Source organism: Tympanuchus pallidicinctus, unplaced genomic scaffold (assembly GCF_026119805.1).
Source record: "Tympanuchus pallidicinctus isolate F22 unplaced genomic scaffold, pur_lepc_1.0 scaffold31, whole genome shotgun sequence".
In the NCBI taxonomy this organism is placed as follows: Eukaryota; Metazoa; Chordata; class Aves; order Galliformes; family Phasianidae; genus Tympanuchus; species Tympanuchus pallidicinctus.
Genome location: NW_026294749.1, coordinates 6,330,327 through 6,347,348, shown reverse-complemented (window position 1 = coordinate 6,347,348; position 17,022 = coordinate 6,330,327). Strand labels below are relative to the sequence as shown.

General features: G+C 40.4%; 1 protein-coding gene across 1 annotated transcript in view; it reads left to right on the top strand.

Moving 5' to 3' along the window:
* The window catches only part of LOC128087817 (orofacial cleft 1 candidate gene 1 protein homolog), a 41,658-nt gene that overhangs the window by 902 nt on the left and 23,734 nt on the right, over positions 1 to 17,022 (top strand). Inside the window, exons 2-3 of the mRNA XM_052697733.1 lie at positions 13,676 to 13,752; positions 15,151 to 15,203. Coding sequence (XP_052553693.1) covers positions 13,749 to 13,752; positions 15,151 to 15,203 — 57 coding nt within the window. The 5' untranslated portion in view covers positions 13,676 to 13,748. The remainder of the gene's footprint in view (positions 1 to 13,675; positions 13,753 to 15,150; positions 15,204 to 17,022) is intronic.

Here is a 17,022-nt window from a genome sequence, read left to right as displayed (position 1 = left end):
CGTTCAGCTTGCACTTTTATAGACCCCAGCAAGGTGCTGATGCCAAATGGATGTCTTTTGTACTGTGACAGCCAAAGATAACTGCATAGGTATGGCTCTGAGGGAAGGGGGAAGAGGCAGGGAGGAGCTTATTGCAGAGCAACAGATGAATTATTAATGAGCAGCGATACACAAGCATTACTGCAGGAAGGTATTAGAAGGCATCCAGAGGCTGATACAAGGCCTTGTCTGAGGTGCTCAGTGCTGTAAGGCAGCAGAGGCTGTGTGCATCTCTGATCTCAGGCCAGGGATGATCAGTAGAGCCCTTGAGCTCTTCTCTCTGCCCAGTCTGCTGCAGATCCAGAGGGGAGTAGTCAGGGCACAGTGGGTTTTCTATCATGACATACTCCTTGCTTTGACAGCTGGAGGAAGTCTGGCATGGGAGCTGAATCTATTGGCTTCATGTCAGCTCCGGGGTATCTTAGTCGCTTTGGGAATTCCCCGCCGGGGAAGCACCACTGCTGTTGGAAGCAGGGATTGGAACTCGGCCCCTGGGGCTGTCCACTTCAGCAGAGGGTTTTGGCAAGGATGTATGTCTCCTTTTTCTTTTTTAAAAAAAAATTCTCTATTTCTAGGTCTTCGATTTTTATGAATAACTAAATGACAAGTAAAGCTTCAGGATTTACCCTATGGCTGAGTTTCCCGTGGGGGTGTTTGCATGTGTATGTAATGCTACTTGTATTTATAATTCCTGCTGCTGTCGTCACCCACACGTCTGCAAGCGCAGAACAAAAGGCAACTAGCTCCCTTCGCAGTAAGCTGATGGCCCCACTGCTGTGTGGAGGGTGTAGAGAGCACAGAGAGAGCCTGGGGGGCCCAAGGAAACCCTGAGATAACATTGGTTGGACTGCCAAAGTCAGGCTTCTACAAATCACCATAATACGTGCGTGCTTTTTACTAACAAAAGAGACAACTGGGTTTGTGAAGAACTGAATTCGCTATTTACATGCAGCTGGGCTTTGCATTTTTAGGGGGGTGTTATTGTTGGGACATGCAGCTAGCTGTCTGACTTCTGTAACAAACTGCATTTATAACTGGTTTATCTGATGACTGCTGCAGGATCTTGCCTACCCACATTTTAGTCACTCACCTTGACTTCTGTTTCAGGAACTTTCTGACCAAATTGATCAAATCAGTGCTGGTGAACTTTCAGGTTTGACTCACTTTCTGAGATCAGGCAATGTCTCAGTTATGGCACATCTTCATTAATCATTTCATCATGATTTTTAGGCAGACTAGAAACTGTAATTATGTTAGACCCAGAGTTCTTCCAGTTCAGATCTGTCTCTTATTGTGGTGATTTCCAGCTGATTCAGAATAAAGGAAAACCTACATTAAGTAGAAATCTCTCACTCTTTCTAAGCTCTGATAGAATCACTGTTTCAATATTTCTTTTTTTAAAAAATAATTTTATTAATTAACACTTATACCTTTGGATTTGTTGGATCTAACTGCCTCTTGCATTATGAGACAAGCAAACACAGGTCTGGCTGATGGGCAATCCTAAGTTTTCAAGCATTTTGCATACTTGTGTGTTGGTTTCAGGAGGAGTTGGGTACTAACATTACTAAGGGTCTGTTTTGAAAGAATTTACTGATGCAGAAGCCACTTCTGAGGGACAGGATCAGAAAAAGGGGAAAGAAGGCTGTGCTCGCTGTCCAGCCTAGGGCTTGATCCTTCTGGTACATTCAGTTTTAATTCTTTATTACCTTTTGCTCTTGATGCTCACACTTACTATCTGCTCTGGCCACAGAATATAGGCGCTTAGTCTTCTGAGGGAAGGATGGCAATCCACACCTATTCTGTCTGGAAATTACACTGTGGCAAGATTTGTCTTCCTCTATGCTGCAGGCATATTTATTTGCACCAAATTTATTTCATAGTTCACCAGATGGTACAAGAAGTAGAGCAACTTCAGCTATATATATTTTTTTCTATTGTTGCACTTCTATATATTCTTTGTGAGATTTCCTAGGGTTTTCTTTGACTCAGGCTGTTAAGGTAGGCCACAGTTATTTTTGTGTTCCTTTGAGGATAAGGGAGAACCAACTGTAATCATGCTGTAGTGGTTGTTGGTTAACAATTTATGTAGGAAAGATGGGCATTTCACAATGTGAGACAGATGCTGGACATCATTTCAGAATTATGAAGCTAGAGCTGTAGCTCCCTTCTTTGCCCAATGGTAGATACCTCTTTTATTTCTACACTCTTCCATTTGCTAGAGTATGTGCTTGGATTTTTCCAGTTTTCTGGATTCATTTTTTTGACTTTCAAGATATCCTCAAGAAATCCACAGAGTTTACTTTCACCTGTATTTATTTTATAGGAGAGTGAATGAGACAAAAAAAACCCCACACTATCTTGAATGCCCAGTGTTGCAATGAACGTATGCATTACCTTTTTGCATAAATCAGTTGATTTTTGGGGAGGGTTTGAGAGAGCATGGAAACCCTGTGGTGCTGTTGATCGTTCTCTCAGATTGGGCCCCACATCAGTGAGCCAAAATTTGCAGGTAGTCCAGCCAGGATTTTTCTGCATCGTAAAGGGAATGATGAGGAGCTTTAAGCTCTGAGAAGATGACTCAGTGCTACTGGTGTTGAGTTAAACCTATCACTGTACCCATTGCAGAGGCACGCAGTCCACACCCAACTTCATCCTCTGCCTACACACAAATGTGTCATCTATCTGTGCATGACTGAAGCACTCATATCAGAAACATTTACCTGCCAAAGCTGCGAGAATTGTCATAATTAATTGTCTCCTTCCATCTTCTCTAGTATTACTATTCTCACTGATCATCGTGTCCCATCTTTGGATCTTCAGATGGATCCTATTATGCATGTAGGCCTATCTGGGAGAACTGTATATACAAAGCCAGTAGTGAATCATGTCAGCCTAAGGAGAACTAGTTGAAACAACATTTCAAATACAAATGGATCTTTTTGTTTGTTTTGGATAAACTTAGCGTTGCTTGATGCCGAGTATTCCATTCAAAGTTTAATTTGGATTAGTGCAATTAATCAGTGTGTGCTTTTTCATGAGTAGCAGAATTTTTAAAAGTAGCCTTAATTTTTATCCAATTTATACAATTCAAATTAGTATCGATTAAATTATATGAAGTGCAGAACTATGGAATTCATTCACTTTCCCCATACTGTGTAAGAGAGCCTGTAATTTCATTCAACTACTAGGAAAAATAATGTTCCAATGTAGAAGTACATGAACACATTTATTTTATGGTTTTATATTAAACTTTCTGACATATCAGAAAGTGGCCCTCTAGGGCCAAGACTGGGATTTGTGTGCATGTGTATCTCTGAGATTAGGAACTCTAAGAAAGTTTCCCTGTTGTTTTCTCAGTTCTTCTGTGCAAATGTAAAGCCTCAAGCCATCTTTCAGAGCACACGAGATCATGAGTTTCCTTAGGCAAAGTGTAATCGAACTTTGTCTCAAAACAAAGGTGAAAGCTAAGGCACTGCTCTTGAAGTAGGGGGTTTCTGAAACATCCTCAACAGAAGAAGGAAGAGACATGATCTCCTGACTAGGACAAGCTGCTCTGGGTGCTGCTGACAAACCAATTGCTTCCTAATGCTAAAAAGTCTGAAGGTGGTGGAAAGATTTCTCTGGCAGAGATGGGGAAAGAAGGGAATAGAAGCAGAGGGTAAATAAATTTCTGTATTCACTTTTCTCCACCACAGGACTAGGTATGGTAGAAAACTAAAAAAAAATATTTTAAAGCAGCTATTATGAAACATCCCTTGGTTGCCACAGCACCATGGGAGCTGTGCAGGTCTAGGAGAAAAGTACGGAACCCCAAACTCTGTGAACTGAAACCAGAAGATTCACAGAGTCCTACTTCTGAATCTAGTCATGCTTGAGTCACATCCTGCCTTACCTGACACTGTACACATGATTCAGAGAAAACGACGTGAAGCTACTCCTCTATGGTAATTGAAATGAGAAGGACATTTGCTGGCATGCATTTCTCAGCATGTGGCACAGCAAAATACTTTTTTTGCAGACCTGTCAGCAAAGGCTGGCAGAACAAAGGAGGGCCAGGAATTAATCTAGGATAATGGACAAGAGGTGGCAGGAGGAGCTGAGAAGATTTGAGTCTTGTGGTGATTTTTACTGCAAAGCCAGGAGCACAAGTTTGACTTGTTCTCAAATAAGTCTGAATTATTTGTCTAATATTTAAGAAGCAACATACAGTGTTAGTGGCAGCAATACAATTGGTCATTTTTACTTTGTTTTTATTAACTTTTAAATACAGAAATGCATAAATATAGCTTTGAGTACATATTGTGCTCTATTCTTAGTATTTGAGTTAAGATACTGTAAGATTGGAACAAGTGCAAGTAGGAGTGAAGAATTCCAATTCTACAGTGTCTATGAATGCCTGCAAAGACTTGGCTGAGCACGGTTTGCAGCCTTGGATGTAGGACTGGAACACGAGACTTTCACTGTCAGCACCCTACGATGTACAGTGTGTGAAGAACGCTGTTTGGGTAATGGTGGTGCAAATTTCCCATACAGATCAGAGACATAAGATGTGCACAACTTGTAGCTCTGCTCAAAAGTATGGATAGTAGCTTACAGAGGTTGGAGATCTGGCAGAAGATCCCTGATAACATCCACTGTTTTCCTACCATCACCTACCACTGCTTCATGTAAGGACAGGCAGGCTTACTGCTGATACGAAGCTCTATCTGATTGCATTTCATGCAGCCTTCTTATTCTGTATCACAGATTGTGGGAGCATGTTTCACACCCACGCCTGATTTCTCTATTTACTCCACTCCATCTTTCAGGTCTCCTTGTGCTACATGAAGCATCTGCTAGTGTTCAGTAACTTTCTACATGTGTAGTTCCATTGCTTTAGGACTTTACAGTAGATTTTCCTCGCTCTGGCATGTAGAGATACAAACTGTGCCCCTGGGCTGAGTGCCGGGAAGTACTCAGTAGCACCAACTGCAGACAGTGTGAAGGAAGCTGATCTCAAGGCATCTTGTCAGCATCCAGGCTGAACATTTATAGTCTGAACTGAAGTAAATTATGTGATGCCCTGGTATGAAATCAGCTTTTTTCCTGTTGTCTGTGTGCTAAAGGAAGCTGTTTCTGTAGCTGATGAATAAGGTATGAAGTGTAAACTTTGCACTGAGACTCTGCAATTACCTTGCATGTTTTCAGGAAAAAGAGGATAGTGCATTCCTCATCAGCTTGCATCCAGATGTCAGCATATGGGTTGAAATTTCTTTTTGAAGAATGCCATGCAGACTAGCTCTTGGTTGAATCTGAAGCAAGTATTGTCTTGCTGAAGCTCTTCAGCTTGTTTCCCTCCTCGCACCAGTTTTCATTTCTAAGATGATTTAAAACAAAAACGATGAAAATAAAAAACAAAAAGCCCCTTAAATTCTCCAACTGGGAGCTCAGACCCTAGTATTCCACTAAAATATTTGCAATGAAAATCCAAATAAGAAATGGGGCTTAGCATTCTTATATCCACTAGATCCGCTGTGAGTCAGCCATACCTTACATGGAATCAATGACCCGGTAGCAGTACCTAGTTGGCGAAGCTCCTGTATGGGACAGCTCTGCTCCCATGCTGGTTTAATTTTCAGCCAGGCAGAGCACTGTGTCCTTTTTAGCTTTGCCAAACCATTTTTCCCATAGCGTTGGCTATAATAACAGAAGTGTTTTACTGTAAGGCTGGCAATGGAGCAGATTGCCCAGAGAGGTGGTGGATGCCCTGCCCTTGGAGACACTCAGGGTCAGGCTGGAGGGGGCTCTTTGTAACCTGATGTAGCTGTAGGTGTCCCTCATCTTTGCAGGGGAGTTGGACTAAATGTGCTTTGAGAGTCTCTTCCAACTCAAACGATTATGATTCTATGATAGTGTTGACCCATCTAGTGAACAGCTCTGGTGCAAGAAGCCATACTGTCAACCAACTCCCTGCATTTTCAGTTGGTGCGATGAAACTGTCTGTTCCTGCTCTGTTCGGTACCCCAAAACATGGTTATTCCTAGAAGGAGGTCTTGTGTTTTAATTATATTCTCCATATTTTTCAGAGTGAGAAGGGAGGCTTTGGATTTTTCTCTTCACAGACAGGCTTGAAGTCCTGGCCAGGGTTACAAAGTAAGCCTTAAGCAGAACTGAATCTAAATTTTTGAGTCCAAGTGGAATAGTTCTATTTTGAAGCAATTATACTTCCTATTTTTCTTTTTGGGAAAGAAAAAAAAAAGTCAATCTGCTTGTTCTTTTTTGTGGAATATGTGGTATAGTGAATCTGCATCCATCTTTTAATGTGAACTCATCTTTGAATACAATATTAAAGAGTACCAAGTGGTTGTAACTCTCTTAAGATGACAAAATAACTCTTGAAAAATATTATGCTTATTTTTTGTACAGATGGCATAATTCAGAGGACTTGTGGTTCTGATCTGTCCTGTTGTTATTATATACTGTTATTGTGAACAGCAAATGGACAAAAAAGGAATCAATGCAACAAAGCTTTGTTGTTAGCATCATAAAACCACCGCCTTAAAGACTCAGCAAACTTCCCTTCCATCCAGAAATACAGGTTTCAGAACGTCTTACCTGATATGTGGACAGTTTTGGTTTATTGGCATCATTTATGTAAAGCAGGAATAAGGTACTAATAAGTTTATAGCATGTTACTGAGGGCTGGCACTCACCCGTGATATTTACAGCTATTATCCTGGATACACTGGCATGTTGCAGTATAAGGTGAAGAAAAAGTCCCCCAGGTTAAAGACATAATGACCAGTCTTTTTAATTCATGCAAACTGAGCATCCCAAGTCCGTTCATCTGCTGCAAGTAATTCACTGAACGAACTGGTTTTAATGGGGCAGGTAGAGGATAGACTGTATTAGTCTCAGTCCATAGCCCTGCAGTCATATGATGGCAAGGATCTTACAGATGTCATAGAGTCCTGTTGGATTCTGCCTGTGGAGTGTCTTGCCCACACACAATTCACTGCAACATCAATTCCTGCAAGGGGTCATGTTATGTTTGTCTTTCTTTGCTTTTTTAATTAACTCAAGGACCCGACAGTTGCAAGAAAGCATATGAAAGATTCATTAGCTTCATTGGTTCATCAGAGAGAAGATATTTCCTAACTCATCTCTCTAGTGCTCTGGGAGCACCTCCAAAAACTCTTGAAAGACCAGATTTGGCATTCTTAATTCAGATAAAAAAATAAGAATTTTTTTTAAAAGGGAATATTTTAAGCATCATTTATGCATCTTATGGCAGCAGAACAGGACAAGTTCCTGTTTTATGACCTTTAAGGAAGCATGGATTGTTTAAAGTAACTAACTAAAGGCTTAAAAGAAATGTAACCTATAGGCATATTGGTAACTTTTAGAATTGCAGGGATTGGAAGGGACCTCAAGAGGTCATAGAGCCCAATCCCCCTGCTAAAGCAGATACCCTACAATGGACCACACATGTAGGGGTCCAGATGGGTCTCTAATATCTCCACAGAAGGAGACTCCACAACTTCTCTGGGCAACCTGTGCTAATGCTCCGTCACCCTTACCATAAGTATTTGTTTTTGCATGTTAATATGGATCTTCCTATGTTCAAATTTTAGGCCATCGCTCCTTGTCCTATCACTACGCCTCACTGAGAAGAGCCTGGCCTCATCCATTTGCCTCCCACCTCCCTTTAGATATTTATAAATGTTTATCAGATCTCCTGTTAGTGTTCTTTTCCCCAGGCTGAACAGACCCAGGGTACTCGGCCCTTCCTCATATGGGAGATGCTCCAGGCCCTTTATCACATTTGTGGCCCTCTGCTGGACACCTTCTGGGAGATCCCTGTCTTTTCTGAACTGTTGAGTGCAGAACTGTACACAGTACTCTACAAGTGGCGTCACCAGGGCAGAATAGAGAGGAAGGATCATCTTCCTTGGCATGCTGGCCATGCTCTTTGTAATGCACCCCAGGATAATATTGGCCTTCTCAGTCATGAGGGCACACTGCTGAGTTATTGCCAACCTGTCATCCACCAGGACCCTCAGGTCCTCTGCAGAGCTTCTCTCTACCAGGTAATTTGTACTGATGCATGCAGTTATTCATCCCCAGGTGCAAGACTCTACACTTCATCCAGATCCTCCCTACCCTTCAAAATCTTATACTTTTGTATTTCAGGAGATTGAAGTGAAAAATGGAAAATTAGTCCACTCTTCAGGTACAAAGCCATTTGCTGTAGTAAACTAAGTTGTAGCTAGAAAGGCACATTAGTGAGCCGTATATTCTGTATTTTGTATTTTACTGCTGTTTCTACTCTGTGAGCAGTCAAGCACAGACAAAAAATGTAAGAGTGAACAGATGGAGCTGAAGATTCACTGAAGGTTGCTTCCAAGTCCATGGAAGATCAATCTATTTCTGTGTGGAGAGCTGGAGTAATGATTTTAGTCCCTGCCTTTGTTATGGTGGAGATGATGGAGGGAAAGATGAGACTTGATACACATTCTTGTTAGTAGTTTGATGTTAGTTTAGGAGGTAAATTATCTTTATAGAGAATTAAATAAAACAGAAGATTTTGTTTTCGTATTTTTTAGCTATCGTGAGGAAAATGCCAACAAAAATAAGCATACAGTATAAAGGATGTTTGTCAATCACCTGTCCAATCTGAGACACTCTGTGTGACTTTTAGTACTTTATGAAGGCTATTTATGCTGTTTCTACCATTTTGTCTGGATTTCCCAAAGTTTCCAGTTGTCTATACATTTTGCACAGGACTTGTGCAGTTTCAAAATCAATGTTAGTCTTCTCATTAACTTCTGCAGTAGGATGTCCTGAAGTGGTGAAGTTGATATAAGAAGTTGCTGCTCATCAGCAGTTGGAAGTTATTACTGTTCTACATAACAAACAGGGCTCAAATTCTGTAGTAAGCCAGGCTAGCTTGGTTAGGGAAGACCAGTATCAAAGGGTCATGGCAGATTAAAAACTCTTACCAATTATAACTTTTGGATTTAGTTACATAGCTGTTAATAACACAAATGAATTATGCTAACAAGAAAGTATATGTGATATTTTTTAATAGCAGCAGCTTATTTAAAACTGTGTTGCTACTAACATCTGCATGAGAAAAACTGTGTGTTTTAGGATGAAAAGGGACCGTATTGAAACTTCAGATGAAAATTCCCAGTATTTGAGCTGTCTTGTATTCACTTCAGTGCTATTACTTTTTAAAGAGTGAACTGATTGGCCATAAGTATCTGAAACTTATCTCGTCCTTGCTGTAGTGAATGAGAAATAATTCTTTCAAGACGGTAAAATTATCCCATCTGAAACTGCTAGGGTCATAGAATATCCTGAGCTGATAAGAGACCCACAATGATCATTGAGTCCAACTCCTGATTCCATGCAGGACCAGTCAAAATTCATACCCTGTGTCTGACAACATTGACCAATCACTCCTTGAACTCCAGTGCTTGGGGCTGTGACCACTGCCTTGGGCAGCCTGCTTCACGCCTGACCACCCTGTGGTGAACAAACATTTATTTTAGGTGATGTTAGAATGTGATACTTCAGTCCTTAATTTGTTATTTAGGGAGAGGGACGAAGGATAGGGAATCAGAAGAAATGAAGTGCAATCATGCCATTTTAATTCAGCATTTTGGCGTGCTCAATTACTATAAACACTCTCAGTTGGGAGTAAATATATTAGTCTGTTGTTTTCAATGAAGTAATTCATGCAAATACAGAGAAACATATACAGAAGTGTTTTGCAGGTTTGGAACCTATAAATTAAAGAGTAGACTAGACTGCTTTCTCTTCAGTTATTCTCTCCTATTTGTTATGCAATATGTTTTTCAAAATAATGAATAATTGTATAATCATCCAATCCATATCCTAAATAGACAATCAGCTGGTAGACTGCAGTATCTAAAATGAGTAATGATATGCTTGTGGAGATCTTTTTTAAGACCCTTTATTGTACTGGTGAAAAATGTAGTATTAAAAGCTATTTTTAGATTGAACTGTGGGTGTAACACAAGCTAGTAAAAGCTAAAAAAGCCCAAACAACTACTACTCCAAAGCAGCTGATGGTGGGAAAATAGCTGCTTCTGGTTCAGTTAAACTCCTTCTTGAGTGAAACCAGCTTTTTCCAGTGAGGCTATCACACTGCCAGTATGCTAGTTAAAATGCATAGGCATCAGTGAAGTATTTCAAGATTTTGCTTGCTCTTTACAGCAAGTTTGCTGCCTTTTTACTTTCAAATTGCCTCCAGTCCTGAACTAAGAGGTTAGCTATGAGGCAGCAAATAGTACCATGAGAGTGAAAAGGGAGAAAGGCTGCCTTGCTCTTCCCTGGGCATAAGAGAGGTAAGAAGAGGATGTGCTATCCATCCCACCCAGGGACTGGTCATCCATGGACTTTTGGATATAGTGCCATGTCTCCGTTAAGGTGCATCCACACTCTCTTGCTCTAGTCACTGCTGCGTGCCACCTTGGTGAAGTCCTCCCTCTCCTCTCCTTTTAAATTAGCAATGTCTATTATAATGGCAAAGAGTAGATTCTGTCTAACTCTCCCATTGTGAGGCAGTATAATTTTCTGCTTTGTTCTGACGATGGAAGAACATAAACATTTTCAGATTCTTGGTTTATATACCTAATGCCGAACTTTGCCATTATGGGCTCTTGTTTCAACATAAGCTTTTCCATCAAGGAAAACTTACTTAATGATCACTTTTTTTCTTGCTGGAGTTCCTTTTGCCCTGGATGTGGTTGTACAGTTTTCTAGAAGTCCAGATGAGCAGTAAAATGTAATTACAGAAATAGTTTTGGGGAGGGGGTTGGGGGTGGGAATAGGTACTTTTTATTCACCTTAAAAGTTTAGATCTATGGTTATGTCAGGCCAATGAGAGTGTACTGGACTGCAGCCCAGGGGCAGGAATGAATGGCTTGAGAAGATAGGGGCAGAGAGCAAAAGCTTATTAAGTTGCTTTGTCACCAAGTGAAATGTGTCATGGGATTGCTACTGACTCTTCTGTTTGATCAAATGATATGGAAACTGCAGAGGGTGTTCCATTTTCTTTTTTTTTTTTTTTTTTTTTTTTTTTTCAGCTATCTTAGTGGTTGGAAGCCAGCTTCAGCCATATTAGATCCACTGTCTTCCCCAAAAGGGGAATTCAGCTGAAGTCATATTTGACCACACTTTGCCTGTTTTTAAAGTTTCAGAACTTTTTTTTTTTATTATTTTTTTTTTTAAGGGATACAAATACAACATCACTAGCAGCTATTTCCAATGGAGTTTTAGCTTAAAACTTCAAATCTTAGAGTAGGAATTCTGATTGCTAGCTTTCTGGATGGGGAAAAAAAGAAATGTAACACCGAGTTATGCTGACAAAGTACATTTGATTTTAAAAAAATGCCAGGCGTGATTTGCATTTTTCTTCTTCTCTTGGTTGAATACTGATGGGATCAGCTACAGACCTTTGGTTGCATGCATCTACACTTTATCAGCTAAATCTTAAAAACCAAGCTGCAATTCTGTTCGCTTATTTATCAAAATGTCTTTACACAATGCTGTTTCTAGTTAGTAATATGCAAACTGCACTGTTATGTCCTTGTTCATTTTGTTGCCTTCTCTACAGCGTTACCTCGGTTTCTCTTTGTTTGTGCTCAGTGGTTATGATTTGTTAGCAGGTACGTGGCAGAGGAATGCACTCACTGGGTTGAATATATTGTTACGTATGTTTTGTCAATGTAAAATAGCACACAGAACAACAAAAGGAGGAGTAATGACAATGTATAAACAAATAGCCTGTGTTGTTTCATGTTGACACGTATATGACACTAATCCAGAAGCTCATGCCAGAGGCAAGTGAAATATGTTTTGAACCACTAGAGGCATTTCTTCTGGGATTGCTCATACAGTACGATTTCTGTCTCCTTGCTTTCAATCAAACTCCACTGATCTATTAACAACAGTATTCATATTTGAGGTGGAATATATGTAAAATATGACACTTTTACAAGAGGTATTTTCCAGTGTATCCATGATGGTATTCTTGCTTAATTCAGAGGCGCATCAGGTGCATATCAAAAAACTTCAGCGTTGTATAGTTACACACATATTTCAAATTTTAATCTTTAACTGGTAAACAGCAATAAAGGCCTTTATTTGGTGTGGACCATATGTGCCGTTTGCAGGGAAACTTTCCTGGAAAACAGTGCCCAATAACTGTAGTTTCCTACTCTGAAAAGAAGTGTATATAAAAGTAATTTGAGTATTTGACTTCTATTTGAAGTAGTTATGGAAATCAGAGAGTGGATAGTAGCACTTCACAAGGAAGAGTTAAAATCTATGGGTAACATAGTGAAAACAAACAAATAAAAACAAACTACTCCCTGAAAATAAGTCATGATGTAAACTCTGAAGCCCTTTTCAAAAGGGATGGAGCTGTTGGTGTTAAAGTTGTGCCTAGTCTAAATGTATTATATGTGAAGCATGTTTAATAGTGTTTTTTTTCCCGTGGAAACTACAAGTGATAGAAAAAGCACAATACTAGTGTTAGGTGGAGCAAATTCTCAGTCACAAGGCACCATTTTTCAGTGTAGACACTACTATTAGCTATGTGTTCTTGCCACTGATGAACAAGAGCCTGCATTCTGCACTAGTAAGAATATGAACTGGTGGAGGTGATCTGCTGTTACCAATGCTGAAACACACCACCAACCACCTCTCTGTGCTCACATCCATTGTTTGGTCTCCATAAACATTCAGCAAGAGTTGATGAATGTCAATGGGTGCCATTTTTTTTTTCCACATGGAGGAATTCAGTGACACACTGTTTCGTCAGACGCCATTTTGTCAAACTGCCCCTCTGCTGCCATCTGCCACGCTGCTACAAAATGTGATGGAGTATTGGTGGGAAGTGCCATATCACTAACATCCTCCCTGGCATTGTGAGCCAACAAAATATAACAAGAGGCAATTACTTTTGGAGCAGCCCTTGTATATTTGCCCATAGCATTGCCCTAAATTGTATAGGGGTCTTTTTGTGTGTGTGCGTGTGTGTACGCTCAAAGGCATGCACAAAATATTGCACATTTTTTAAGATTTGATGTACAGGTCAGTACTTTTAACTGACGTGCTCCTTTAAATGGAGGCCATGTTATTTAAAAATTACTAGAAAAAAAAGCCTTTTGTAGTGGAAAAAAAAACCCAACTACCTGTTTTGCTGGGTATAGACCGTGATATGGATAGAAAGAGAGAAGTCAAGATGATGGCAGTGCTGAGGTTCCTGGTGCCATGATACTGCATCCAAGGGATTTGATGGTCTCTTGTGGCTTTGCAAATTGCTTTACCTTTGGCTCTTCTTCAAAGAGCAGATGTTGACCACAGATGAAAATATTGAATTTACAGCTTATATCTATCAGTTCTTTCTACTGGCTGCTTCTTTTGATTCTACCCTTTAAAGGAGAGGAGTCATTTCAAGATTTTATTGCCTTTGGTTTGTCTTTTTCTTTTTTTTTCCCTTCTCCTAATTGAACCATAATATATAATCAGAGAATTCTTAAGGTTGGAGAAGAGCACTAAGATCACCTAGTCCAACTGCCAAGACATCCTCACCATGCCCACTAACTGTGTTTTTCAGTGCCACATCCACACGGTTCTTGATCACCTCCAGGGACTCCACCAACCCCCTGTGCCATTGCCTCACTCACTTTATGAGTAGAAATGTTTTATAATATCCAACCTGAATGAGTTCTGTGCCATACCACTGGACTAAAAAGAAAGTTATCCATGGCATGCAGAGGATGTGTGATTGGGTTGGGTAAATGTGATTGTAGCCTATCTTATATGATTACTGTGGGGGGGTTATTTCAGCATCACAGCACTGGCATCTCAACCCCATGCATGGTCTTGGCAACCTGAGCAGGGCACCAAAATCCAGGGGCGATGGCAAAGGTCAGCAGACTCTCAGCATTAGCGAGTCCTGGGCAGAGCTCAGCCCTTCATTCATTACTGAGTAACCAAAGTGACAATGCAGCCTTTTTCTGTGAAGAATTTGTGTCCCTGTTCACTGTCCATTGTGTTGATTTCAATGAAACCTAAGCGCATGCTTAGAATTAGGCTCTTCTTTGCGTGGTGCCCTCAGGAGAGAGAGTTTCCTCAAGTTGGGCCAAACATGTACTTTGTACAGGGCATCCCCTGACCCAGAAGGTCAATTGAATCTTCTGAGGGATTCTGAAGGGATATTTTTAATTGTTCAAAGTCTTGTTTTATTTTCAGGCTCTGCAAAATAATCTGAATATGTGTTTGTATAAAAGCATAAGGGAAAAGCTGGCAGAGAAAGAAGCTTGCTATTCATTGCGGTTCAAATCCTGTGACCGGGGTGTCAGACAGAGTTTTGCCATTGATTGCAGTGAGCACAGGGGCAACTCATCTGGCCCTTCAGAAGGAATAATTTTTTTCCCACATAGAGACAAAAGCAGCTAATGTAAAATTGAGAATTTTTTTGTTGATGAGATATATAACTTGTAAAATTATGGTGGGATTGCATAATGGTTTTAACCTCTGTGTGGAGAATAATTTCTGTGCTTCTAATTGAAATCCCATCTCAAGGAGGGAGGCACAGGTGAGACACACCCAGATGCAGGATCACAGAAGCATCCTTAGTCTGGTAGGTTTGGCACTGCAGTTTTCACGTTAGCTATGTTCCACAACAAACTTCACGTTACTTGGTGCTTACTGTCCATGGGTAGGAATTACCCACTTCTGGTTGGTTAATTCTGCTCAGAAAAAAATCCACCACCTCACTGTGCTTACTTGCACTATTTGGGCTCCATAAATGTTCAGCAAGCATCAATGAATGTTAGTGGGTGCCAACGTAATAAAATAGGAGGCATTATTTTCAGAGCACCCTTCATTTTTTAACGTGATCTGATGTAGAGTTTTTGAAGAAGTGAAGCGTTGTTTCCTCACTTTACTCTTTTGCAGCAGCAGAAGTCCCATCCCAGCAGATTTCTAGACTGATGCTCTGTAATTCTGTGTGTTTAAACCTAAGTGCATTAATGATGGTCTGGGGGCTGAAAATTCAGAGGATGTCTCTCTATTTCATTGCAGGAGGAAGTGTTTTTAGCCGCAGATCTAAGAAAGGACAGGCTGGCATGGAGAAAGAGGTAAGTGAAGGAAAAAAAAACACTTAAAAAGAAAAAAAAAAAAGAAAAAAAAAAGGAAAATTGAAAGGGCTATTCCTAACATTGCAATTTCATAATATTATTTGTAGTGTGATGGGAGGGAAGTCAGCAGACACGTAGGCTCCTTTATATCATTGACAAGTCAAGGGGATGATTAACGAGAGTACCAGACAATGTAATGGTAGGAGAAGGCCCACAGAAGTTAAACAAAAGTGCCTTCAGAATTTAGAGAATTCCCATGATCCATAGTAGGACCTCATTGTGCTTGTCTACTGTTTCTATTTTTGATTAGATTTATAAACACAGCACCACATATTTTCATGTGGCTCGTAGCCCCAGGGCAGAGCGAGATTGACTGCACTGAAACTGTGAGGCTTGTGAATTTCGGGCTGGGGATGGAGTGAAATAAGTAGTGTAATTGTTTTTGTGGAGTGACCGTGGGACCTCCTCTGTTCTGAATTACACATGGTTCAACCCTTTGACCTAACCAACCTCGGCAATGCCTGGTAGATCTCCTAAAGCTGTGCTGAAAGGTCCTATCAGTGACATGTTGGAACATTATCTGTCATGTGAGATGTGTGCCAACAACCATATTAAACTACATTAATTACTAGTGAGGCAATGTTTGTGACAATCTCAACTTCATTTAACCCATCATCGTGTTAGTTATTGTTTAAACAGGAAGTACAAGTGGGGACAATTTATGAAATCAAAATGCACCACCAGTGTTTTCTTTAATAAATTGTATGTTTTACTTTGTTTTATTTTCATCCTTTTTTTTTTTGTTCTTTTCATCAGCTCCATAGACTGAGTTTTGGAGGGCTTTTCTATTTTAAGACTAACCAGGGAAATTACTGCTTCTTAATAGCTAAGCTCACGTGCCAATGTAATTGTTATTTCTTCCAGTGTAGTGGTAACTGATAGCACAGCTGACTGGGAACACAGGGCTTGGTTTTCTAGCAAGAAGCAAACATGCTGAGGTAGTTTTTATGTAAGACTGTAAGATCACATGTGGGTTATTTGCTTCATTTATACCTTCCCACCTTCACAGTCCAGCGAGTGCATCTCTGCACAGCAATGCTTGCGCACCTCTGGAACAGGAGCAAAGCACAGGCTTCAATGTTGCAATTCTTTGAGAACACTTTTCTCATAGAGCTGAACCTTTGGGTACCTGAGCATGCTGTGGGTCCTCAAAAGGCAGCCTAGGATGTACAAAGTCAGGACCTGTCATGCCTAGCTGTGCTCAGCATTATATTGGACCAGACACGGAAGGTTACATCTTCCAGCTCCACACCAAGCTGCTTTCCTTCCGCAGGCTTTTCCCTCCAGTCTCGTTTTCCAGCTAGCATGGACTGAAATGAAGCGGGTATTTATTTATTTCGTTTTTTAATTGCTGCAGAGTCAGCTAAAAAATATGTTTGACCCTACCAAGTGTCATCCTCATTAGCAATGAAGAGTTTGCTCTCTGCAAAATCTAATGTGGAGTGCTTAAAGCAGACAGGTGCAAATTACAAGCTGTTTCTCTTTGGCTGCCATCCCTTAAATAGACAAAAGTAATGGGCTGGGAGGAGGGAGAAGGTTCCAGCTCCAGCTGCATAAAGGAAAGCCTTAACAGGGACTTGCCAGCTGGTTTAAAGAATTAAATGCTGTAAATACCAACTCAGGGGTTTGTGTGCTTGCAGAGGAATACATTTTTAGGAAGGCTCCATCCCTTTTTATGCAGGCACATTATTCTTTGAAAACTGCTCTGCATTATTTTAAGGCTAATGCTCTCACTGAAGTGAATAAGAACAGAAGCCAA